This window comes from Mustela nivalis, assembly GCF_964662115.1.
Source record: "Mustela nivalis genome assembly, chromosome: 14".
Lineage (NCBI taxonomy): Eukaryota > Metazoa > Chordata > Mammalia > Carnivora > Mustelidae > Mustela > Mustela nivalis.
Window position 1 is genome coordinate 78,433,736 of NC_139033.1, and position 26,759 is coordinate 78,460,494.

Consider the following 26,759-nt stretch of genomic DNA (forward strand, 5'->3'; position numbering starts at 1 on the left):
TGGGGTTGTATCCAAAGGAGGCCTGGAGAAAGGGCACTTGGCCTGAATAGCCTCTGCTCCTCTCTGCCCTATACTGTGGATTTAAAAAAAAGGATACAGAGTGCAATTCCATGTATTCGTTTTAGCAAATATAATATAGTAGATGACAATGACATGTTCTCCTTTTCATTATTCTAGTAAGTGTAATTTTTTAAATGATGTCATGGACCTCCGGATTTGGAGATTTTGTCGAGATCAAAGGCGTAAAAGAATTAAGGTAAGAATGAAAAGTGTGCCGATGTGTGGGTGTGTGTAAATGAAAAAGAGGCAAGGTGATCTCTGCAGGTAATACACCCGGCAATTCGAGATCTGAAAGCTAGCACCTCCTGCCTTTTGTCTGGCTTCCCGCTCTTATTCACCACTGTCCCAGATCAAAGCCAGTGTGTTTTTCGAGCGCTGCAATGGCAGCTCTGGGTGGTGACGGCACCACCACCGCCACTGCGGCACTGGCCGGCTCGGGCAACCGTATTTACGGTATCGAAGACTCAAACGCGAGGCGGTGCCTACTGTCTTGGGGGTCGGGCTAGGCGGCTATATTTACCGTAACCAGAGTGGAGCCTGCGGTGGTATTTGCAACGGAACCACCCAGGCTGCAGTATTTACGGTAACGAGGGCCGGCCCTAGCGGCGGTATTTACGGTAAAGGGGGGCCGGACCCGGCAGCGGTTTTTACGGTAACGGGGGACAGCCGGGGAGGCGGTATTTACGGTAACAGGGGCCGGGCTCTCGGAGGCCCGTCGGCGCGGCCCGCTCGCCGCGTTATCAGGTGATCTCCAGCCCAGGCGGCCGCCACCCCCTGCACCCAGCGGAAAATGCAAAATGGCCCTCTGGGACTGTGAGGGGCCGCGGCTCCCAGCCCGGGCCCGCCGCACCCCCAGCCCGCAGCCTGCGGGCGGCAGCGCCGCGCCGGGTCCGGGTGTAGCCCCCTCCCGCCCCTCCGCCGGGGCCCCGGCCTGAGCCCCCCACCCCCAGCACCCCGGCGTCCACATGGGTCTGTGCTACAGTCTACGACCGCTGCTCTTCGGGGATCCGGAGGACGTCTCCCGCGCCGCCTCGGAAGCGCCTGCGGAAGACGTGCGGCCCGGCCCGGCCCCGGCCCCGACCCCCGCCCGGGCCGCGGCGGCGGTCGGGGGAGACGCGGTCCCGACCCCGCTCCCTCGGGGCGCCGGCGAGAGCCCGGCGTGTGCGCGGCCCAAAGCCGCCCCGAAGAAGGAGCGGCGGCGGCGTCCGGAGCAGCTGCGAGCCGAGGAGCGCGAGGCCGAGCGCGAGGCGAAGAAGGTCAGCAGGAGCATCGACCGCATGCTCCGCGAGCAGAAGCGCGACCTGCAGCAGACGCACCGGCTGCTACTGCTGGGTAGGTGCCGTCGGCGCGCGCCCCGCCCCGCCCCGGGCGCGGGGGCCCCTCTGGTTCCGCGCCGGGTGGGCCGCGGTCGCAGAAGTGTGCTCGGGGAGGTGGGGCAGGCGAAAATCGTCGCCGCGTTGATTTTTACACGGACAATATTTACTTTCGTGATGTGGCCCAGAAACCCTTTCCGTGTGATATTGCTGCTTTCCGCGCCTTGTTATTTTGGCCAGTTGTCCATTTGTTACTAATTAATGAGCTTCTCTGGGAATTTCCGCCCCCCTCGATTGATTTCCTCCCCCAGTCTGTAATCCACAGGGATGGCTAACGCGAGCATCTCATTTCCTGAAACGGTGTAGTCGTTCGGCACTTAGGTTTTAGGAACGCAAATGGCAGGAGGCTGGAAGACCTCTTAGCGCGACCGCAAAGCTTTCATTCCAGTCGCAGAATGCGGGCAGAGCGGTCGGTGGGTGTGGCTTGGTCCCTTTGGAGAAGTGACTTCAACCGCTGGAGACATGGCACTTCTTTTTCATTGAGTAATTTCAACCCCGGGGCTCCCAGAACGTACGCTTCCCTTTCAGAACCAGAAGCAGAGTAGCGTGGCAGGCTCCCCCAAGAGCTGCGCGTGGTGCTAAGGGCCTGCGAAGCAGTGGGTGCCAAATCACCAGCGTTTTAAAGGGAACAAACTACAACATGGTTTGCTAGGATTTTTCTCCGAGCTTTCGCTGTAACGAGCATGGCAGCAAGGCTTCTCCAAGTTAACGCCCAGAAAGCATTTTGTATACACTCTACTGTAGAATCTTAATAAATAAATAAATAAATGAAATGTAAATAAATAAAATCATGAATTCCTGATGTTGCTTGTTGCCTTTTAAAGTTTAAGACAAACAACAACAACAAATTTAATACGTGGGCTTTGACCCAAATTTTGTAAGATATTAGGAAAAAAGAACTGTTTGCCTCTCTGCTCTGCCATGCATAGGAAAGGAACCCATCCCCGTGACCTGAGTAAGATACCTGGTTGTAAGTAAAGGTGGCTTTTGTTTTAAAATTTCGAGAACCAAGTAAGTCATCACTTAGAGGAGTTCACTTACGGCAAGAATGAATAACTAGAACAACACAAACCCAACTGCTGAATTCTAAGATAAGGGGAAACTGGGGAGGGGAGAAACAAAGAAGAAAAAAAATAAAATAAGCAAGCAGTTTACCTGAAAAGGGAAGAGGACCAGATCAGAAATAGTTTTCATCTACAGTGCTCATGTCTACCCTATGACAGAGCCATGTTTCCAGGGGTCTGAAAATAGAGAATTGTAATCTTAGAATTTCATACCATTAAACCATTACTTCTGTCTGGGATCTTCAGGAATGGAAGTGCTCAAAGTACACTCCTACCCACTTAGTTTTCTGTAAAGAAACTAATTTGAAATTACTCAAGTCAAAAATGTTAAGTGCTTCAGATTAATAGAGCTCAAAAAGGAGAGGATTGCGGTCTCAAGAAATAAACGAAGAATAAAATAAAGAAGATCTAGAGTTACGGCCATGCAATACTGTTACAGTGTGATGGTGCAGTTGAACAGAAATTCTTTTTAAATGAAAGGATATGTGAAGCAGAAATTGCTTGATATATGTAAAAATTAATAAGCTCATGATTCTTTGAAAGGGAACTGGGAGATAATCTCTGAAGAAGGAATGGTGTTCTTTAAGGAGCCCGCTTCTGGTGCATATGTTGAATGACTACCCTTGTTAAAGACATTATCTTAGAGCCTGATAGAGCTTGTGTATCAACATCGTATTGGAAATGACATTGACTCAAATGACTCACTCTTTGGGGATAAAGTATATTATATCTTTCATCCAGTGATGTCAACATGAAAACACACACTGTTTTGTCAGGATGACATCGTTTATCGGATTTTGTATAGATTTGAATTAAACTGAGAAAGGTTCTTGGTTTTGTTAGGATAGAGAGTGGATTTAGCTGGAAATCTTTGAACCAAAGTACCATTTACTGACCATTCATGCCCTCAGATGTTTGCTTCTGCCGCCATTATGTTTTGAGCAGGCATTTATCTGGCTTACTGATCCCTTTCCCTTCCTTCTTCTAGAATTGGAGAGCTCTTCTAGCATTGGAGAGCTCACAGGCTCAGGAAGGACGCATGCACTTTAGGCCCCTTCCATACTCCATGCCCACCGGTCTGAGGTTGTCCCATCTTCCGTGATGATGTCCTCCCGGAGACACTCCCAGTCCTCCTATGGGAATAAATGTGTAACTCTCTTGTGTCCCTACTGAATTCCATTTGCACTTCTTGCATGGCATTTTATTATAGCCCACATGATCTCTGGGTCCTTTGCTGCCTGCTGACACCCCCCCCGGGTCTATCCCGATGGCCTGAGCTTTGTTTCCTGCACAGGACTTAGTACCCCACATGGTGCTAGGACTGCAAGAGTCTGGGAACCACTGTGACCTTGAGGGCCAACTGCAAGACCGTTGTGGTTCTGTTCTAACTCTTAGATGGGGCCTTCTTTTAGGCATGGAGTGGCTGGATTTAAAGGGGGAACAGAGGTGAGGTGCAGATAAGATGGACGTTCCAGTTAAAAGGCCACAGGTCCTGAAGGGCTCCTGGAGTCAGAGCTAGAGCAGTGTAGCAGGAATGGGGAGGGAATTGTCTCAGAGAAGGGGTCAGATGACCGATATGTAGGGCGGGTCACAGGGAAGGCCTCTTTTCCCGGCTTGCCAATGGCCGCATTCTTGCCGGTGCTCCCACGGCCTCTCCTCTGTACGCCTGTGCATGCGCATGAGGGAAGGGGGAAAATCAGATTAGGAACCCAGCCTTATGACCTCATTTAACTTTAATAGCCCCCTTAAAAGGCCATGTCTCCAAATGCGGTCACTTTGGGGGTTAAGGCTTCAACTTATGAATGGGGGGTGGCGGGGGGGGGGCACAATTCAGGAGGAGGTTTCAGAGAGAGAGCATGTGCCCTTGTCTGAAAGGGACAGTTGTGTCCTAGTTTCAACATGTCTTTGACCAGTGAGAACGCAACCCCGGTGTTGCCAGGTCTTCTGAATTTCCAGAACAAGGTGGAAATGGCCGTCTTCATCTGACACCCGCTTATTTTTAAGCGTTGGCTCAAGTTAATAAAACACGCTCTCTGTGCCTGATGCAGTCCACAGGCCACCAGTTCTTACCTCTGATGTCTATCCCAAGCAGCACAGACCTCCGGGCGCCAACTACAGCCGCCCTGCATCTACACCCAGTAAAAGCCCAGCTGACAAAACTGGGTGTGGGATCAGAAGAGCTCATCTGTCCAAACACCTGTAGCAAGCAAACCTGCATTCGCCGTTCTTTGAGCAAATCTGTCTACCACTGAGCTCCCGGAGTTATAACATAGTGGTTGTCCCTGATTTTTCTTCCACATCTTTTGTTAACTGTGATGTGACTTCCCTGTTCACCACATTCCTGTGGGGGAAGAGCGCTCACGGACCCCCTAACCGTTCATTTGATGCTATTCTTTTCCAGACTATTAGTCAATTTAAAAATTCTCCATCGTGGGTAGGATTTGTGGTATTTTTTTTTTTATTTACTTTATTCCATTACTTCCTGTTATATTTTTGTGTGATTGCCGCTTCCCTGCCAGGAAAACATCTTTCAAGAGGGAAGCAATCTCTCTGGGACATTTGCTGCTTTTCCTCTGCATTTGGCTCTTAGTATAAACCAGAATGACATGCCTGTGTCTGGAGTTGCTTCAAGAGGAGGTGCTTGGTGCCATGACAAGCTCATGGAACATGGAATGTTCTTCTCTGTGGGGTTTTGATCACTTGTTTTTTTCAAAATAAATGTCGGGGTTTTGGGGGGTTTCTTTTTGTTTGTTTTGTTTTGTTTTGTTTTGTTTTACTTAACCTGTGGTAAAGCGTACGGTGGCCAAGACAGCAGTTTGTGAGTTGTGAGCTACACTCAAGCTGTGAGGACACGTGGGGCCCAGCTTCATCGAGTCGCTGCCCCGCTTTGTCCCAGCCTCCTGTAGCACCGTGGCTTTTAAGCTAGTGGAAATCCCAGATACTCTGGCTATGCCTTCACTCTCCTGAAGACAGGAAAGCTTCACACTTCCTCACAGCCCTGGAGGGGGAGGGGAGGCCGAGCCAGCGTGGCATTTTCCTCACAACTTGTGTGTCATTTTATTGTCTCATCTATGAACTACAATTGTATAGGCCCGAGGCGGCCATTGTTCACGGGAAGCCAGATTCCATCCCCGGAATTCACGCTGTTCTCTGACCTGTCCACACTGGAAGGTCAAAGCCCTCCGTCAAAGCTGCTCTCTTTGACGAGGGTTTTAGTCAGCCGTGGCTGTAATAATACCACAGACGGGTGGCTCAAGCCACAGAAATTGATTTCCTCACACTTTACAGAGGCTGGCAAGGCCAGGATCGAGGCCCTGTAGGGTTCGGTGTCGGCTGAAGGCTCTCTTTCTGGCTTGCAGATGGCCAGCTTCTCCTGGGGCCTCTCACAGCAGGAGAGGGCACGGTCTCCCTTCCTCTTGTTATCAGGACACCAACCCTATTGGCTTAGAGCTCCACCCTTATGGCCTCATTTAACCTTAATTACCTCCTAAAGACCCTGTCTCCAAATAGTCTCACTGGGGATCATGGCTTCAACGTAGAACTTTTGAGGGGACACTGTTCAGTCCATAACAACTTGCTAGCCCATCTCTGTTCAGACAGATGATTAGGACTGGCCCTGAAATGACTCAAACTGAATGCCATCTACTGTGGTTAAGGCATCAGTGGACTATATGAATACTCTCAAAACTTGGGGATACCCCTATGATCCACGAGGAGATGCAGGGTGGTTAGGAACAAGGCACCAGAGTCAGACTTGGTCTGAAATTCCAGCATGCCCATTTACCAGCTTTGTGGCCCAAAATTTGGGCTCCGGTTTCCACATGGGTAACAATCCCGATGCCGCGTGGTAACTGAAAGGATTCAGTGGAACTAATTGACAAAGTTGTAGGTAAACTTACTTGGCGTAGAGCTTGGCACAGGGTAAACACTCCATTGATTGTCACAGTCTGAATTCAGCTGAGCCACTTCTCTCTGTGATATGCATACTCGAAATTGTAAACGCACAGGTCACATGAGATCACACAACCTAAAACGGCTAACCCCATCCCAGGCTCACCCAGCCTCTCTGGGACGGAGCCAGGATTCAAACCCCGGCGGTCTGGCTTCACTGCACCAAACCGGCAAATAGCCAGCTGGAGACAGTTGCAGTGGTCCAGTCACAAGATGAGAGAAGGTGAACACAGGCCGACGAAGTAATGATAAAGAAGGGCCAGAAAAGGGGCGCCTGGGTGGCTCAGTGGGTTAAGCCGCTGCCTTCGGCTCAGGTCACAATCCCAGGGTCCTGGGATCGAGCCTCACATCGGGCTCTCTGCTCGGCGGGGAGCCTGCTTCCCCCTCTTTCTCTGCCTGCCTCTCTGCCTACTTGTGATCTTTCTCTCTGTCAAATTAAAAAAAAAAAAAAAAAAAAAGAAGGGCCAGAAAGGATTGGGACGGAGGCAAAATGGGATCCACTGAATCTGGTGACCAAGGAGATGGTGGAATATAGGCATGGAGAGGAGTCTCTCCATGAACTCTTAGTCTTCTCTCTTAGGCAAAATGGCAATGACATGCCCCACCATAAAGGATTTAAGAGGAAGAGGCAGGTGGAGTGGAAGGAGAACAATGTTTTGAAGGTGAGCCACCGGGAGAAGCCAGTGGGCATCCTCGGGGAAGCAGGTGGGCGTTGACTGAAGGTCTGGAACCCACTCGGCCCACTGAGCCGAAGATAGACTCACAGGAGTAACCCCCTGGGGACCCCTCTCCCGGGAGAATGTGTACAGTAAGAAGAGAAGAGGGCCCAGGACAGGAGAACACAGAGCCCCCATCTTTCAGAAGAGTGTTGGAGAAGGAAAGATACAAAGAATAACACAGACCCCCGGGAGAAACCGAGAAAGGAGTTTCAGGAAGAAGGGAGGAGCCAGGAATTTCAGCTGGGAGTTCAAGGATTAAGACTGAAAAGGAATCCATTGTGTTTGGCTGTTTATGCAAAGGTGGTACAGGAGGTTGAAGACTACGGGGCTTGGTAGTGGGGAAGCTGTCACAGAACCCCTTCTGGGGGTGAGGTGGGGGGCAAAAGAGCAGTGACCACACCTTTCGAAGTGGGCCTTAATGGAACAGCTCAGAAGGATCCAAATGGAACCGCAGATACAGGTGGTTGCCTCCTGCAGGTGAAGAGGAAGAAGACAAGAGACGGATTATCAGGTCTTCCATTCTCAAGCGTTCCTGGCTGGCTTGGCACCGGCCAGGAGTCTGCCATCTGGTGCTCAGGTCCGTGAGCCAGCAGCAAGCAGATCGTTCAGTTGAGTTGAGACCAAGAGATCTAGCAAATTCACTAGCTAATTCAGTCGAGGAAAGGTTTCCAAGCATAAGCATTTTCAAAGGTAAGACCAATCTACTAGGACCTAAGATCCGCTCATGACCTTGAACGAGAACCAAGAGACTGTCAAAACCCCACGACGTAAATAAAGTGATTGGAATACACGAAGAACCCTGATTCTTCCTTTCCCCACAGCGCCCAGAATAATTTACTTCGTGTCTGAATTTATTAAGATGTAGATATTTTGTTTAGTTGGTTTCAAACCAAAACAAACTCTTCAACTGGAAAAGAGGAGAATCAGACCCATCAGAGGAAGCAGTGACCCAATCGTGTTTAGGGATCTAGTGAAAACTGCTCCCTAGTGTTTTAAAATTCCCTTACTAAGGAAGACTAGGCAGAGCACAGAGGAATTGTAAGGCAGTTAAACTACTCTGTATGATACTATCATGGTGGGTATACATCTTTATCTATTTGTCCAAACCCATGGGCTATACAACACCAAGGGTAAGCCCTAATATAAACTACGGACTTTGGGGAATCAAGATACATCAGTGTCGGGTCATCAACTCTAACAAAGGTACGGCTTTGTTGATACAGAGTGTGGGATGTTGGTGGCAGGGTAGGCTGCAGGAAGGCAGGGAGTATGTCGGAAATCTCTGTACTCTCTGATCACCTTTGCTGTGAATCTACAATTGCTCTGAAAAATTAAATCTTGGGGCACCTGGATGGTTCAGTGGGTTAAGCCACTGCCTTCAGTTCAGGTCATGATCCAGGGTCCTGGGATTCAGTCCCACATTGGGCTCCATGCTCAGCTGGGGGCCTGCTGCTTCTTCTTCTGCCTCTTCCCCCTGCTTGTGCGCGCGCGCTCTCTCTCTCTCTCTGACAAATAAATAAATAAAATCTTTAAAAATAAATAAATAAGGGGTGCCTGGGTGGCTCAGTGGGTTGAGCCTCTGCCTTTGGCTCAGGTCATGATCTCAGGATCCCAGGATCGAGCCCCATATGGGGGCTCTCTGTTCAGCAGGCTCCCTGCTGAGCAGAGAGCCTGTTTCCCCCTCTCTCTGCCTACTTGTGATCTCTCTGTCGAATAAATAAATCTTTTTAAAAAATTAATTAATTAAAATTAAAATTAAATACTTTTAAAATTCTTTTAATAGAAAAAGAGAAAGATTCTTATCCCTGATTTAGGATCCAAAGAGGAAGAGCTCAGGGCCACAAGCCTCTGGCCTTTCTCTTAAAAAGTCCAAAAAGTTGACCAAAGCAGGGAAGATCATGTCCCATTATTGAAAGCTATAGTTTACCAATTTAAAAAAGAAGAAAAAGAAAAAGCACCACTTGAAGACATTTCCATCCGCAGTACCACGGGGTAAATTTTTCCCTCCGAGGAAGGATTTTAGACTCACACTGCCACCCAGCCCCTCCCAGTTCTGGGGAAGAGCCCACCGTGCGCTGTCCCTCCAAACTGGCCCTCCGTATGTTCTGTAGGGCTGCCTGATCTCTGTGTCTTGGTCAGAAGCAGGCACCACATCCTTATCCTGCTGCTATCAAAAGGGGCCATACTGATGCCACTGAAGAAAGACGGGCTGTTGCCCATAACCCTCCCCCGACCAGCCCTTCACTTGCCCTTCTGAGGACAGAGAAGATGCAAGCTGCCAGAAGGGAAGTGTGGGCCACGGGTACAGCTGCTGACTGACAGAGGACAAGGAAGTGTGAAAACATCCCACCAGGTCAGCTCCTCTTTAATCCTAACAGAAGAGACCCAGGGAACGCCTGCAACCCCATCCCGTGGATTGACCTTCACTCAGTGTATTTTTTCTGCCCCTGAAAAGCAAGTTTTCCCTCCCAGGAAGTGAAACACGGCAAAAGAGTCTCCCAGGAAAAACTCAGGAAGAGCAGATTGGCATTATAGGAAAACAAAAAGCAATTCTCCCCCTCACCCTGAGCTACAGAGGAAAAAGTTGCTTTATTCATTGAATCACTTCAGCTGCTCGCCAACCACACACATTTCTTTGTGAGCCTACTATGCGGCAATTGCTTTTCTGGGTAATACGGACATCCCAAGGGGGAGAGGACATAGTCTCACCCGAGGAGAAATCCAAAGGAAAAGGACAGAAGCCCTCAAAAGAATCAGCAGTATGCGCGTGCCTGCGCTTTGTGGTGAATGGACACAGCTCGGGTTAATGATACCATTATTAGGGTTCAACATAGAATCCTAAATATGATAAGCATCCTCCTTCCTTAGGGTGTGCTATTCGCAGGAGAGCCCAAGGAAGGTGGGAACTTAATTGCTTAGGGGAATGTTGGTATTTGCGCATAAGTCCATAATGCTACTCTAGATCCTGGATGCATAACCCCCTGCAGAAACATCCTGAAACCTGCCCGGGGTTCACACCTGGCAGCCTGGTTTTCCTCTGCATCCCAGAGCAGCAGAAAGAACCCGGAAGTACTCTCAGCATCCAGGACGCCACAGAGACCTGGGATGCTGAACAAACAGGACCAGCGGTTTGGGAACATGAAGAAAGTTTGAGTGGCAGGATAGAGCAGGATGGAACGGGAAGGAGATGGCTCCTTTGATCTTCAACCACCAAAGTGCTCTAGAAATCAATACTAGCCCCTGCCTTTTATGAAAGACGCCATCAAGGGGGACTGACTCTGAAGCGGCATGAAGAAAACAATGAAAGGTTACATTTTTTTTTTTTTTGTAAGGAATATAGTCATTGTGAAATTCAGGAGCTGTCATGTGATGGGGCGCCTGGGTGGCTCCGTCGATTAAGCAGCTGCTTTCGGCTCAGGTCATGACCCCAGAGTCCTGGGATCAAGTCCAACATCAGGGCTCTCTATACAGTGGTGAGCCTGCTTCTCCCTCTCTCTCTGCCTGCTGCTCTGCCTACTTGTGCTCTCTATCTCTCTGTCAAATAAATAAATAAAATCTTAAAAAAAAAAAAAACTGTCCACATGTAAGCAATGGACACTGTTTATTTACTACTGTTCTAACAGCAGCATCAGATTTTTTTTTTTAAGTTTTCACAGAAGTGGTTTTAAAACGTGTGAGGGGGAGGGGAATAGCTAACCCAGGATCCAGGCATCAGCAGCATCTCCGTGCACAGTAGTGGGTGAGGAATTTTTGACGGCATAATGCTAATGAACTGTTGTTTTATAGTTTGAAAGAACGTAATGGTAAGAATAAATGCCAAGCTCCAGTGTGGAACCTTAAACTTAACTGCAGAGAAGCGACTGTTTCGCGGGAGATTCTAGAAGCATCGTGAGAATACAATTTTGCATCTCCGTGCTGCTCCAGCTGGGAGGCCAAGCCCTGCGTTTCTGATTCTCTTTCCCCACAAGTGGCTTTCCTGTAAGAGGCATCAGGTCGAGTCTGAATCATAAGATGAACTTAGACCCAGACCATATTTCTTCTTTAGGGGAAAGACAATTAATCAGAGGTTGGCCAGCTACTGAAATCAAAAAAAATCACCATTCTGAATGAGCAGAGCGAGACGCCGAAAGCGGGTTAGGGCCCACAGAATGGACCAACACAGAAAGAGAAGGGGGTTGCTGATCCCCTGGGAGTGCTCGGGCCTCATTCTAGCTGAGCCCTCCGAGGCTGGTCAGACCCAATGGCCGATGTAGACAAGGCATAAGAGCACAGCTCCCCCAGAAGGAAACCTAGGACAAGACCAAACAAAGCCAGCTTGTCCCAGAGGGGTGGAAATTGCAAATCAAACAGCTGTTTGACGGCGGAGCAAATAGTATGTTCAAAAGGAGTCCGTGCTGTGTCGTGGGCTAGTCGTTTGCTAATTCAATCACGGTTAATGCACCTGCTCCAAGACAAGTTCTGCCGGGGGTCAGCATATATCATCCTCAAAAACTCCTGGCCTCCTGCAGGAGACACGGGTATGAAGCACCCACACCACACAGCCCAACCCAGCACCCATGTGACAGCACCAAGGACAGAGGGACAAGGCAACACAAAGGAGCTTGCAAGGGGAGGTCCCCCAAGTCCCACTGCCAGACATCTTTCTCACGAAAGAGCAAAAATACACTTGTTGAATATATTTCTGTTGATAAAGCTAAGGGGTTGAGGTTTGTTTTTTTTTTTTTCCATTTTGAGCAGTTTGTTGGAATACAGAACATTAAGGCCCCTCTCAGAACAAGTGAAAAGCAAAAAACAGCACATTTTCCATAGTTGCATTGAAACTCTTCATCCGCGCCAGATTTCAAAGTTCAGTACAGAGACGCAGTAATTGACTTAGGTGACCTTCCTGTAACATGAGGGATGCCCCTCTTTCTTTGGTTAGTATAGGTTTTCGTTGTACAAAGAAATTCAAAGTGCTAAAGAAAGCCAATCAGACGCTGTGGGGGACAGGAGAGAGAGCCATCTCCGGAATCCGTTTCCTTCCTGGGCTGATAAAGGACAGTTACATAATTCTTTATCTCTGAAGTTCTTTTAACTGGCATTTTATTGCAGAATGATTTTTTAATGTAACAGCTGAACATCCAGCTATTTCTAAGTGCTGCATAGAACCAAAAAGCCGGCAGAGAGGCAGTTGGTCTGACACGCTCTTGCTGTGGCTAATGGAGAATGTTTATTTAATATTCAGATTCACTTCCCTCTTCGGATCTAATGGCATTATCTCCAAAGGAAACTCTCCGATTTGGGCTTGGGTACAATAATCAGCTCGTAACAGGGTGCAGGGGGTCAGGGTCCATGGTCTCGCGTCGCAGGTACAGACGCCGGAGCTCTGTGATCACCTGTGGATGGAGGGGAGTGGTGGTCTGGTGTCAGCAAGCCACCAAAGTGGACCCAGAGAGGCGAGCTTCCTGGGACACTGCCGGGGCCCAAGGAGGCCTTTAGTTCCAGCCTCAGCCTCTCCCTTGACCTAAAACTCCTAAGTGCAAATGGTCCCTGATTCAAATCAAGTGCGGCCAAATGTTCACTTAGGAAAACAGATGATGGGTTTCAAAATTCCTGTTGCTCGGGGTGCCCGAGTGGCTCAGTCGCTAAGCGTCTGCCTTCTGCTCAGGTCATGATCCCAGAGTCCTGGGATCGAGCCCCGAATCGGGCTCCCGGCTCATCTGGAAGCTTTCTTCTCCCTCTCCCGCTCCCCTGCTTGCGTTCCCTCTCTTGCTGTGTCTCTCTCTGTGTCAAATAAATAAATAACCCCCCTACCCCCCCCAAAAAAAACTCTTGTTACTCAAGCCAAAAAAGGAAAAAACAGCATAGCCATTCTTCAAAATAGCCTGAACACCATGGATGGCCATGGGTCACACGGTGGGTCACAGCCTGGAGCACACAGTGTATTAGGAGTTACTCTTTTTTTATTTTTTTAAAACCTATATAGGTTTTCACGGTACAGAGAAATTCAGTGTGCCAAGGAAAACCCATCAGACACTGCAGGGGAAGAGTCTCTAGTTCCACTGGATCTCTTGTCCTGGCCCTCTGTGCCCTGACCCTCAGTACGGACCCAGGACCTACGGGGGGCCCAGGGTCTTAAGGCAGAGAGTGAGAGCAGTGAGGAATGGGCTGGGAACTTCAAAGAGGCTGGGATGGCGATGGCCAGTGACCCCCGTGGTGATGACGGGTTACCCCACGTGAATGTGCCCCTGCTCCTGCCAGCCCACGTGCTGGGGGCCAACACCAGCTGCCTGGCCCGCTTACTCGCACCCGCCCCGGTCCCCAGAACCAGGCAGGTGGCCTGAGGTGGGGTCTTCAGGCTCCACGCCTGCATTTCTGTCTCTCCTCCTCTTTCTTCATAGCAGTCTTTTCTTTCAGTTTCTCCTTACAGCACCCTGTTCTTAAATGGGGCATTTCGGTTATTCCTATCAAGTTATTGAATGAGGTAAAGACTAAGTCCATTACCAAAAACGACATTTTATTATGAGAAACTTATCATTCCATGGGGGCTAAACGATGCCACAAAGATAGTTGTCATTTTTTTCTGTAGAGTTTCCAGTCCGATTGGAAATGTCTGGTCTCCGGCCCTGGACCCTCTGCAGCCAGCATGGGCTTTGCTCCTCCGTGCTCCCTCTTTTTTCTTCTTTTTTTTAATAATTTTTTTAAAAGATTTTATTTATTTATTTGAGAGAGAAAGACAGTGAGAGAGAGCATGAGCGAGGAGAAGGTCAGAGAGCAAAGCAGACTCCCCATGTTGCTGGGAGCCTGATGCGGGACTAGATCCCGGGACTCCGGGATCATGACCTGAGCCGAAGGCAGTCCTCCAACCAACTGAGCCACCCAGGCGTCCCCTCGGTGCTCCCTCTTAAGGGAGGGGAGGACACAGCCGCACCTAGTCAGGCTCCAAAGGAGAAGGGCTGCGGGGTGAACAGACTTTTTCACGCCAGTCTAGCCACCAGTCCCCGGGTACTCCACTAAACAGTCTGTTCCCTGCATCTCCCCTGCACCCCTTTCCCAGGAAGGGGCCACAGAGAGGAGAGCGAAGGACACCCCCATCCCAGCCTCCCTGAAGTTTCCAGCCACGGGCACTGTGGAACTCTGAGACGGAACAGCGCTTCTCGCAAAACACGGGGAGACGCTGACCTGTGGTGCTCCCTTGCGCTAACCAAGAACGATTTTATCGGCCCAACGCAGCCACAAGCTGCGTGCACCCAGCCCTCCACGTGTACCCAGCCCTCAGTGGATGTCAGTGAAGACCGCCCAAATGAGAGCAAGCAGAGGCCGTTCGTTCAGAGCTGGTGACAGCGGGAGAGTCAGGCACCATCACTTGATCTGGGGGTTCAAAGACAGCCAGTGGAGCCAGGAGGCTTTTCAGTGCTAAAAGAGCAAAGACCTCGGGTATAATCCCGCGGGATGCTGCTGGTGAGGGCACGACGTAGGCGGGCCAGCTAGAAATAGGGCATCCTGATTGGTTAAGAGAACTTGTCTGCTTTTCTCCCAATTGGTCCTGCTTTGGGGTGGAGGGCAAAAATGAAGGAAGCGGTCAGTTACTATTGGAGTCCTGGCCCTTTGGGGCCAGTTGTTACAGGATTGTTGTTTGCCTTCCTGGACAGGTTGCTTGAGATAATGGCTTCATTTCCTGGGCTGGGTGCTGCAGGCTGTGGGTCAGAATTTGATCTTTACATATGACAAAGCCATCGTCCTTTCCTATTTTCTGTCCTCCGCATGCATCCATAGAGAAAGCGGCTAAGTCAGTTAGCAGAGAGCCCCCGTGCTGTGTAGGCCCTGGAACAGGATCCAGGGCCAGGACCTATCTGGAATTCTGGCCCTTCCCACCCTGGAAGGTTACTTAGCACCTCTGAGCTCCCTTAGCTTCAGTATAACATGAAGACGAGAGTACTTTCCAGAAGGACCATAATGAAAATTAAGGTGATGCACAGGACACAGAGCAGAGCATGGTGACTGCCCTTTCCTGCCCCCCAGCCCCAATTCCCATCATGCCTCAATTCACACTGTGGTGTAAGGGCAGGGTCTGATGGGTTCCCCTTCCCAGGAACATCTGCACCTTACAGGGGACAAAGTCCAAGTTTGATCTAAAGAAACAGCCCAGAATCATGGGATTTTTCTAAGGGCACCTCCAGTTGCCTGCAGCCAAACTGAACCGCAAAAAGAAGGGATCCTAGGATTTGAGCCCCTCCAACCCACTCCATAACGACTTTTCTTTCCAGGGACCTGCCCAGGAGGCACCTCTGCCATGCTCCATCATTGCTGCAGCTAATGGACAACTAATGAGCACAGGGGCTGCTAAATGAGCACGGGGTTGCAATTTTAAATAAGTTGGCCAGGAAGTTTCATTGAGAAGATGGATATTTGCACTAAGGCCTGAAGGGGATAAAAGATGGGACCAGGAAAACTATTTTATATAGAGAATAGCTACTCAGGGAGAGGCAAGTGCAAAGGCCCTGCGGCTTGTATGAACATAATGTCAGGGCCACTATTAAGAAGAAAGGGCCCCAGGTATTTGGATGTGTATGGAGGCCAGCATTCAAGGCCTAGGGGAGCCTGTGGGGCCTCCCCGCAGATGGTACTAGTTTGCATGTTAGGCTATTCTTAGAACGTATAGAGAACCGCACCTGTGAGAAATCATGAACAGCAAGTCAATGGCTTAGCAGTTGGTCGAGTTTTCTTGTGAATTTGTGAGTTCAGGGCTGAGACTGACAATTTTCTGCAAGAGTACCTTCCACCAGTGGTGGTTTCTCAGAGCAGCCCTAGCGAATTCATACACCATAGGTTTGCCTTTCCCAGAATATCACGTAGTCAGAATCCCACATGATGTAATCTTTGCAGATCGGCTTCTTTCACTTTGCAACACTCATTTAAGTTTCCTCCATGCTTTTTCATGGCTTGATAGCTCCTTGCTTTTTAAGAATATGCCGTTGTTTGGAGGTATTGTCATCCATTCACCTACTGAAGGACTTAAAGGCAGCGTGCCTTCTGGCCCTGGGAAGACAACCAAGGCTTAACAACATTCCAGTTCAGCCCAGAAGCGTTCTGATTCCCTTTAAGCAAAGAATTTCTAGTTACTTAATTTCTTGTCTGTAAAATGGGATTGTGCTACCTGGCAGAATTTCTTCCACCAGGTGCAGGAAGGGGGAGCTCCGTGGTATGGTGGGGCAAGGATGCTGAGTGTGGTCTGGAATTGCTAAGGTGGTGGGATTTGTAGAGCAGCCTGCAAGGCAGACCAGAAGCTAGCTGTTGCAGGAGGACCTCAGCAGACCTGGTGGGAATTCCTGGGCTACGGATGGACTTTGGCCAGCCTCACAGAGACCCCTGTGCTGGGCTGAGGCTGAGCATTGGAAGGAAATGTCCTCAGGGCACAGGTGCAAAGTGCTTATTTCCAGAACATAAAAAGGAATCCTACAGACTGACATAATAAAAAGATGCCCTATTAAAATGGACAAAAGGCTTGAAGCAGACATTGCATGAAAGAAGATGCATGAAGAGGCAGTAACCAGGGGCGCCTGGGTGGCTCAGTGGGTTAAAGCCTCTGCTTTCGGCTCAGGTCATGATCCCAGGGTCCTGGGATCGAGCCCCACATCGAACCCCACATCAGGCTCTCTGCTCAGCAGGGAGCCTGCTTCCTCCTCTCTCTCTGCCTCTCTGCCTACTTGTGATCTCTGTCAAGTAAATAAGTAAATAAAATCTTAAGAAAAAAAAAAAAAGAGGCAGTAAACATCACTGGCCATCAAGGAAATGCAAATTAAAATCACAGAGAGCAATTCATACCCACTAGAATGGCTTAAAATCCAGCAATACCAAATGTGGGCCAAGATGTAGAACAGGGTTCAGCAAACTTTCTCTCTAAGGGGTAGATGTTAAATATGTTCTGCTTTGCAGGCCATAGGATCTCTGTGGCAGCTGCTCAGGGCTAAATTGTACCAAGAAAGGAGCCACAGACCACACAGAAACACATGAATGTTGTTGTGTTCCAATAAAATTTTATTTATAAACACTTAAATTTGAATGTCCTAGAGTTTTAAGTGTCGTGATGTATTATTTTTCTTTTGATTTTTTCCCCCTAGCCATTTAAACCCTTCTTAGCTCATGGATTATATACAAAGCAGGTGGCAAACCAAAGTTTGCTGAGTCCTGATCTAGAACCTAAAATGTCACTCTTTGTTGGTGGTACAAGTAAAATTGTACAATTACGTCAAAGAATTAGTGGGAAATTTTTTGAGAAGTTAAACATAGACCTATCCTAAGATTCAATAATACCTCTCCTAGGAATTTACCCAGAAAAATGAAAGCATGTGTTTACATAAAGATTTGTACAGAATGTTTATATCAACTTTATTCAAGATGGCCAAAAGCCGGGGCACCTAGGTGGCTCAGTTCAGCATCTGACTCTTAGCTCAGCTCAGGTCTTAAATCAGAGCTATGAATTCAAGCCCTACATTGGGCTCCACACAGGGCATGGAACCTATCTAGAAAGAAAAAGAAAAAAGAAAGATAGCCAAAAATGGGAAACAACCCAAATTTTCATTAACGGGGGAATGAATAAACAAATTACATACATTCAGGCAATGAAATATTCAACAAAAAAAAAAGCTACTAATAGAAAACATAACATGGATGATTTTTTTAAATTTCATGTACTTACACAAAAGAGTGTACTAAAATAACTATTTATATGTAATTCCAGTAAAAGGTAAAACCAATCTATGATGATAGAAATCAGGATAATAGTTTCAGGGGCCAGATTTTTGGAAAGACTCATGAGGCAACTTTCTGGGGTCATGGAAATATTCTGCATCTCAATTGGAGTGGTAATTATACAAGTGTAAATGTGTCAAAACCTATCAAACTATACACTTAAGATCTTCACTGTATTTTATTGTACTTCATTGTAAATGTTTTTTTTTTAAATGAAGTCCTGAAAAGTAGTGCATGGCACATACATAGTAAAAGATTAATAAATTCACTATTTTAAAAAGAACTTTTTATAAGGATAGATACGTTAAAATTCAACAAGGATGATTCTAGGTATACAATGAGATAATAAATTATGGTTTGCTACATCATACCTAAATTTAATATGCTTCATACAGAAAGAAGGTGATTACCACTGTGTTCTAATGATCCCAAAGATTCAACACCAAACTCGGGAGTGGGACTGCAGTATTGGGCGGTGGGGGGGGGGGGTCGCTTCTCTCCATCATGTAGTTGGGATTGGAAGAGGAGTTTTGTGTCCAGACTGCCTGCCTGTTTGGACACTTACTGAACTGGTACATAATGACAGGGACCCCAGTACTGCTTTTTTTCTTTTATGCCCTGTTCCCATCTGTCTTCTCTCTACACCAGGACCCCAAATTGAAGTTATAAACCTGAAACTAAAAGGCAGAAAAGGCTTTCTGACATAATAATAGGAAGCCATTCACGGGGCCAATGGTGTAGAGAGAATGCACGTGGCTTGCTTTAATCCGCACTCTTTCTATCCTGAGGGATGGAATTCCAACTCAGGCTCATGGAAGTTGAGAGACAGAGGAATAGCATATAAACAAGAAGTCGATGACATCGGTGTCATGGGTGCTCCGTCGTTTCCAGGTCTCTGTTCTGCCACGTTCTGGCTGTTATCTCAGATACACTACCGGAGACCCTGTCATCACTGAGTCTCGAGAACCCCTGGGAAAGAGCCCTCTCAATGCTGGGCTGAACAGCTCAAATGAGAGTTGAAAATTGTTTCTAACTGGCATTTGTTCCTGTCACATATCTCAGGGTTGCTTTGAAAAAAAAAAAAAAAGAAAAGAAAAGAAACGAAGTCTAGTTAACATACGATGTTCCTACTAGTTGCAGGCATACAAGAGGGATTCAACATTACATGTATTATGAAATGACCACAGCGCTGAGTCTGTTCACTGTCTGTCCCCGCACAAAGTTGCTTTTCAAGACGAATTCACTTTAATATTTTCTAAAATTCTTCCTGACCTTAGTTTCACCATTAGTCTTTGGTAAGGTACCTATCGAGTTCTCCGTATTTTTATTTCCTTACGGTGAGGAAATGAACAGAAACATAGATATTTGCTACGTCACCATAAGGAAAGGAAATGTTCCTGGATTCCTGTCTTAGACAGTGAGTGTTATAACACCAATCAATATCGCAAGCTAAAAACACTTACGCATTTTGAAGGTAAATTGTTTCCTTGGGAGCCTACTGCTGAAGGACTGCTTCCTCTCAGGGGAGAAATCAGAAGGCATCACTTAAAGTCCTGGGGGTTTAAACACATTGGTGTGGGTGGACCATTTAGCAAAGTCTCACTGCGAAACGTCAGAACCACTGGGAGGGAAGGATCGCTGGTATCATATCCTTTATTTGTTCTTTGGTCTTTGTGTTTGGCAGCAGACAAGATATGTAAGCCATTTTTCTAAAACCATGGGAGTGACATTCAGAATGTCATGTTGGTGGGATCGAAGGCTCACAGACCCGTTGGCCATCGCATCATCTAACACACAGACATGGGACCTTTTTTCCCTGAGAAGTTAAGAAGAAAACAAGCTTCCCTGACCAAAGTTAGGTCGTTTTCAACATGACACAGCTGCGTTCCTTACCACTCACATCCTTGCCTGTGTGTGTGTGTGTGTGTGTGTGTGTGTGTGTGTAATACCACCAGTAACTGCCATTCTGCCATTTCAAGAGTACTTGACAGCTGACTCTCTCTGTCCCTTTGTCCTTCTTTTTGGTATCTCTTCACACTTCCAGTTTCCACCCATGGAAAACTGGTCTTTTTTTTTTTTCTTTTTTTCTTATCACCTGCCTAAACTCCATCTTATCCTTCACATCGGAGCTCACTGATCACTTTCTCTTCAGAGGGTCCTTCCTGCTGCTCATTTTATTCTTCCCCAGGGTAACTGTCTCTTTTCGTCACAGAACTTACCACATTTCACAACTGTATTTTCATTCATGCTTTTGCTTAGTGTCTGATGCCCCAAAGCTCCTAGGACCAGGGACCTCATCCTTCCTGTCTTCTGCTCCGTCGCCAGGGGCCATCGTGATGGCTGCAGGAATGGTTTTCAATAAATAAATGTCAGAAGAAGACCAGAAGGATAATAAGCACCAAGTGTAAATGCTGGTGGGCACCCGTCCTTTCTTCTTGCACCTCAGCCAGTGGAAGTTAGGGGGCATGGTGCGGAAGATCCCGTGAAGAGATAAGACAGCAAACTTTGTTTTAAGGTTATTTTGTTTTAGTATCTTTTGAGGCATGACTGAACCTGTAACATATGAGGTCCAGGTATACAACATAATGATTCAACATCTGTAGGTATTGTAAAATGATCACCATAATGAATTTGGTTAACATCTGTCACCACACAGAGTTATAAATAAATGGTTTTTCTTGTGATGAAGACTCTTAAGATCTACTCTCTTAGTAGCTTTCAAATATGCAATGCAGTATTATTAACTCTAGTCACCAGGCTATGTATTACATCCCCAGGACCTACTTATTTTATAGTAGGGAGCCAAAGGGTACAAACCCCCCTTTCTAGTGAACCACTTCCCCCTTTGATCTGCACTGTGAACCCACCAGACAGGACCTCTCTGTGCCCTCTGCTTGCCTTGTCCTTTGCTCTTGGAATCCCTTCCCCATGCCCTTCCAAGGCTTGATCCTCCCCACATTTCAAAGACCATCTCAAGTGTTACCTCCTCTTTGAAACCTACCCTAATCTCTAATGTTGGAAGTCTCTGTTCATATTATACGTACTTCCCTTATAACACTTTTTACCATATATTGTAGATATTTATAAATGTAGCTTAAATCTGCTATCGGATTCTATATTCCATGGGAGCCATGTCCATTCTGGTTCATTTCTGTGTTCTCCATACAATCTGGAAGAATCTGGCACAGAATAAATCAGAAATAACCATTGACAAAACAGAAAGGAGAACAGGGACATCCCACTATGCTTTTTCATTTCAATCCAGAAAGACTGTCATCTTTTTTTTTTCTTAATTGAAATATAATTTTCTTTTTCTTTCTTCATTGACATATAATTCCCATACCATGAAATTCATTGTTTCTAAGATCTTACAAGTCGGTGGCTTTTTGTGTATTCACGAGGTTGTAGAATCATCACCACTGTCTAGTTTCAGAACATGTTCACACTCCCCCCCAAAAGAAATCCCCTGCTTATTTTCCACCCCCTCCCAGTCCCTGGCAACCACTAGTCTAGCTTCTGTTTTTATGGAATGGTCTATTCTAGGCACATCACATAAATAATGATACAATATGTGTTCTCTGTTGTTTAGTTTCTTCTGCTCAGCATGATCTCATCCACGTGTGTCTGTACTTTCTTTTCATGGCGTAATAAGACTCCACTGCACAGACGTGCGACGTGATTTGTCCATTCATTCAGTTGATGAGCATTTGGGTTATTTCCACCTGTTAGCCCTTATGAAGAACGCTGGCTGAACATTCATGTACAAGTTACAGCCTACACATATGTTTTCTTTTCTCTTAGGTAAATATCTAGGAGCGGAATTGCTGGGTCATATGATAACCCTGTCTACTCTTTTGACAAAGTGTAAAACAGTCTGCAAAGCAGCTGAATCATTTTACATTTCCACCAGCAACAGGTACAACCTATTCCAGGTTTTCCTCATGCTCGCTGACACTTGTTATGGGGTATTGTCTGTCTTCTTGATTTTGCCATCCTAGTGGGTGTGTTGTTTTCACTGTGCTCTTAATTATTATTTTCCTAATGACTCATAGTATTGAGTCTCTTTTCATGTGTTGATTGACCATTTGTGTCTTCTTTATTTTTAAGATTTTATGTTTTTATTTATTTGAGAGAGAGAGTGAGCATGTGCAGGGGGGAGGAACAAATGGAGAGGGGGAAGCAGATTCCAAGCTGAGTGCGGAGCCCACTGCCAGGCTAGAGCTCATGACCCTGAGATCATGATCTGAGCTGAAATCAAGAGTCCACTGCTCAACTGGCTGAGCCACTCAGGCACCCCACCACTGGGCACTTTTTTTTTTTTTTAAAGATTTATTTATCTTGTAGAGGAAGGATGTGGGAGAGAAACGTAAGCCGACTTGCACTGAGCAAGGAGCCTGACAGGGGCTCTATCCCCTGACCTTGAAATCATGACCTGAGCTGAAACCAAGAGTCTGACTGACAATCGATGGAGCCACCCAGGCGCCCCATGACTCACCCTTTTATGTGCTAGCCAACGGGTACAGTATATACTTCAAAGTATATTGAAGATGTCAATATACTTTGAATCGCTGTTTTTTTTATCAATGTCAGTGTTAAGTCTGCAGAACCCAATGACTGATAATGAACAGAATAATTTAACAGCTAACAGCAATTATGTAGGCAGAAGTACGGGGCCATTCAGGAAGAGGGGAAACAGTATTAGGAGGAGAGAATGGAAAGAAGGAATGGATAAAGGAGATGCTGTGTATTTTTGAAGTAGCAATTTTCTGAGCTTTGATTAGCTGACACCTAAGAAACAGCAAACAGGGGGGAAAGGAGAAATGAAACTACGCACCGTCCTGCTGAGAAGGAAAAGGAGGCGGTGCCTGGCAGCCCAGCTTGCGTTGGAACTTGTGAGAAGTGCTTAAGTTCTGAGCTCACGGTTGGGTTATTCCTAGATCCAGCCGCCAGGTGGTGATGTCGAACTGGAAAGGGCCAAGAGCTCTTGGGAACAGGGTTTTTACAGTCAGCTACCTGTGCACCAGGGACTCTAGTAGCCAATACTGGTTACTTGAGGTGGCTGCCGCCCAAGTCAGTGTTCTGTTAGTGGAGAAATAGCATGTATTAAGCTCCTCGGTATGAAATAGTGGGTACTGGAAAATTTCTTCCATTACCTTGCGTCAAAGGGAAATTAAATTGGTCTGTTTGATGCTTGCCCTGCCCAATGGGCTGCCACACAGCCCCCATGGATGAGGCCGAGGCTGGGGGCCGGGGGGGGTGCTTACCGGGACACCCCCCAGCAACACTCTGGAATTGGAGTTAAACCAGCAGCAGGCCCCATCCTCTCATCTGTATGTTCTCTTTCTTCTCTTCCGGGAGTATTTTTTCTGTGCTAGAGAAATCCAAGCCCCTAAGACGTGTGTGCATATTGTGTGCACTTGTGATTCTGCACATTCCTGGGCAGGCCACACCCCTGTCCATTCTGCAAAACTTCTCTGGTCCCCTCTGTCCCAGGGTTAGCACACCACCTGCTAACTGCCTCCTGATTCCAGTTTTGTCCTACCTGTAGTCCGTTCTCCACGGACCAGAATTCTTTTGAGACCAAACTTTCCCCATCACTGCCCTGCTTCTGACAGCTCCATGACTTCTGTGGTCCTTGGGATAAAGGATAAAATCCTTAACAGAACCCAGGGCTAGTCGGTGTGTGTGAATCACTCCTTGAGACACCTGGCACGTAGTCGGCACTCAATAAATACTTGGGGAGATCAGTGATGCCCTCCACCTGAAATGCCCAAATTCCGAGACCCCCCAAAGACAACCACCAGAGTCCAGAGTCAAAGCCAAACAGCAAGGGTCGTTTATTACGAGTTCGAACCCAGAACTCCGTGCACCCGTTATCGATGACGCTAAGAGGTCCCGAGCTCGGGATCACAACACCTTTTATACACTATTTTGGGGGAGGCAGGGACTTAGCATACATCATAGTATCACCACATACCACGGGAAAATCATAAAGCAACTCTATAATATGACTGGCACACTACAGAGCGGGAAAAGGCTGGGAACAGATTATTGGTTAGGTCAAAGGGCTGTCATTCTTCAAACTGCTTGGCTGGCACTGCTAGGGTATGTGTCACCTCAGGATTGGCCGGGGTCTCCCTGTCAAGCCGTGGGGCGCCAGATGGTTATTATCTCTTGCACCCAGAGCCAGGTGGGGGGTCTGGGAGCAGTCATTCTGTCACGTCCAGTTCTGGGTGGGGGTTTCCCTGGCACTAGATGGCTGTTATCTCTCGGCCCAGAGCTGGGTGGGGGGTCTGGGAGCGGTCATTCTGTCAGGTTCAATTCTGGGTGGGGGATGTGCAGTTACAGAGTGTCTATAGAAAGTCTGCTGGTATTTTTCCATCTCCTCATGGGTTAGCAAGCGAAGGTACAGAAGCAGAAATAGCGGTTAGCTGTATAATGGTCATAATTTTATTCCCTAAGCTTCTCACACCCAAACAAAACGCAAATATCAGGCAGGTGAGAAGGTCAGGAGCTGACAGAGAGTTAGCAGTCAAGAAGTGCTTCGTATTTTCCCCTGACTGATCTGTGCCACGTACTGGGGTGGGGGTGGGGGAGGGGTTTGCAACTGCAAGACTTTTTTCAAGACTTTCATGCTCCCAGCTCACCAGGAAAGATTAAAGCATGGGGTTGGGGGCAAGAAGGGGATGCTCTCATGTTCTTGGACAGATGCAACTGTCTTTCCAAAAGCTCAGTGGTTTCTTGGTGGACTTGAGGGGGTGACAAAGAGCAATAACCATTTCTTTATGCAAAAGGATCAAATCACACGGACTGGATTAGGTTGCAACCATCATTCCCCGAGCTCTGGGGGCTGAAGGCAGGTGATGTGACCTAAGTGAATTACTCTCAGGCTCCAGGCAGCTCTGGGGAGAGGACAATGGCTTGGTTATTTGCATTTGTAGTAAAAACATGATCGACGAGATTCAAAGGAATCCAACTTTTCTTTATATACTTTTTATAGTATATACTGTACTTTATATACTTTTCTATGTTCCACTTTTAAAGGAAAAGGGGGAGGATGACGAAGGATCACATTCTTAACATACAGTCAACACGGGATCAATAAAGATTCTGTCACTCTTCTGCTCTATTGTAGGAATTGTGCCTGGAGTTGGGTGTGTTTTTGTAAGTAAAGGATATGTTTTTAATTTCCGTTCCAATATACTCGATCAAATTATATCAGGAGTCAGGAAAGTCACATTTTTCATCTCATTGTACTTCACCACTAATTCTATAGCAATAATTTCCGTCTTGGGATTGGTGAGAGGGTGGATATCCAGAGGTCCTTGAAACATCTGGATTTGGGAACTAGAGTGTGGGAACTCTCACTGAAGCCCGAGACCCAGTGTCAAAGACCCTTCTTCCACACTGACCGTGACTGCATATTTTATGACATTAAGCAATATTGTCAATTATTTTATGTAGAACTCATCATACTCTTCTGTCTTCCTTTGCATATGTTTGAAAATTTCCACAATAAAACCTTTTTTAAAAAAAAGTCTCCTGCAAGAGCCTGAGTAGCTCAGTTGGTTGAGCCTCTGCCTTCAGCTCAGGTCATGATCCCAGGGTCTTGGGACCGAGCCCCACATCAGGTTCCCTGTTCAGACCCTACCTCACTCATGCTCTCTCTCTCTCTCAAATAAATAAAAAAAATTTTTTTTAAGAAATTCAAAAAAATTTTTTTAACTTTTAAAAAATGAAGACATCTCCTGCATCCTACAGTGAAGAGTATAGAATTTTGATCATTTCTTTTGGTTTCTATAAGATCTTATAAAATCAAAGAAAGGTAAGTTACTTTAAGAACACTTTATTTGGGGGGCGCCTGGGTGGCTCAGTGGGTTAAAGCCTCTGCTTTCGGCTCAGGTCATGATCCCAGGGTCCTGGGATCGAGCCCCATGTTGGGCTCTCTGCTCAGCAGGGAGTCTGCTTTCCCTCCTTCTCTCTCTGCCTGCCTCTCTGTCTGCTTGTGATGTCTGTCTGTCAAATAAATAAAATCTTTAAAAAAAAAAAAAAAAAAGAACACTTTATTTGGTTAAGCAGGAATGCAAAGTAATGTTCCAGAAATATATTCCATGAAGACTCAATTATCTCCTTTTATTCTTAATGGCGGGGGAGGGGGGCTTCTACTCTGCCAGAAACATTCATATGCAGTGGTAAATCCTTTTTCCTTTATGGATTATAGACTTTAAAAAGATGCTAATAGTGTTCATGGAAAATCTATGTCCATAAATACATTACTTCAGATTTTTAATAACCCAAGATCATAATTTAGAATAGGGTAAACAGAGACAATTGTGAAACATGATCAAAACAGAAAGAGCTGAGTGTGAGGAGATTTCTGTCCATTTGGTACTGACAAGCACAGCACAGAACAAAACTAGGCACAGCTGGATAGGGGTCCTCACGGGCATCATGGGGACCATGGGGACGTCAGGGGCCTGCCTAGGATCCTAATCTCCCCAAGGCATTGGCTTTGGGTTCCCAGGAGGATACCACCTGTCCCTTAATGGAGGCCCTGGAGTCTTTCTTTCATTCACTCAGTGAACATCAAGGATCTGACAACCATGGTAGGAAATAGCCTTTGGAGGGGCTTACTCTAGTAGAGAGTCCTGGCCTTCACAGAGCCACGGCCATGAGGGAGGGAGTTAAAAACCCAAGTGGGATTTTCATGAGATGAGTCCAGGGACCTCTTTGGGCAGGAGACACTGGCAGGGGCCTAGGTTTGGGAGAGGATTTGCAGAGATGCACAGAGATGCTGTAGGAAACCTTTCCAGACAAAGGGAGGGGCCAAACTACCTTGGGAAGGACAGAGTGCTGGGTGG

The 26,759-nt window shown here is 47.1% G+C and overlaps 1 protein-coding gene across 1 annotated transcript in view; it reads left to right on the forward strand.

Annotated features, from left to right (window-relative positions):
* Window positions 1-685: 685 nt before the first annotated feature.
* The window catches only part of GNAL (G protein subunit alpha L), a 145,940-nt gene continuing 119,866 nt past the window's right edge, over window positions 686-26,759 (forward strand). Inside the window, exon 1 of the mRNA XM_082697383.1 lies at window positions 686-1,392. Within this exon, the coding sequence (XP_082553509.1) occupies window positions 1,026-1,392 (367 nt within the window). The 5' untranslated portion in view covers window positions 686-1,025. The remainder of the gene's footprint in view (window positions 1,393-26,759) is intronic.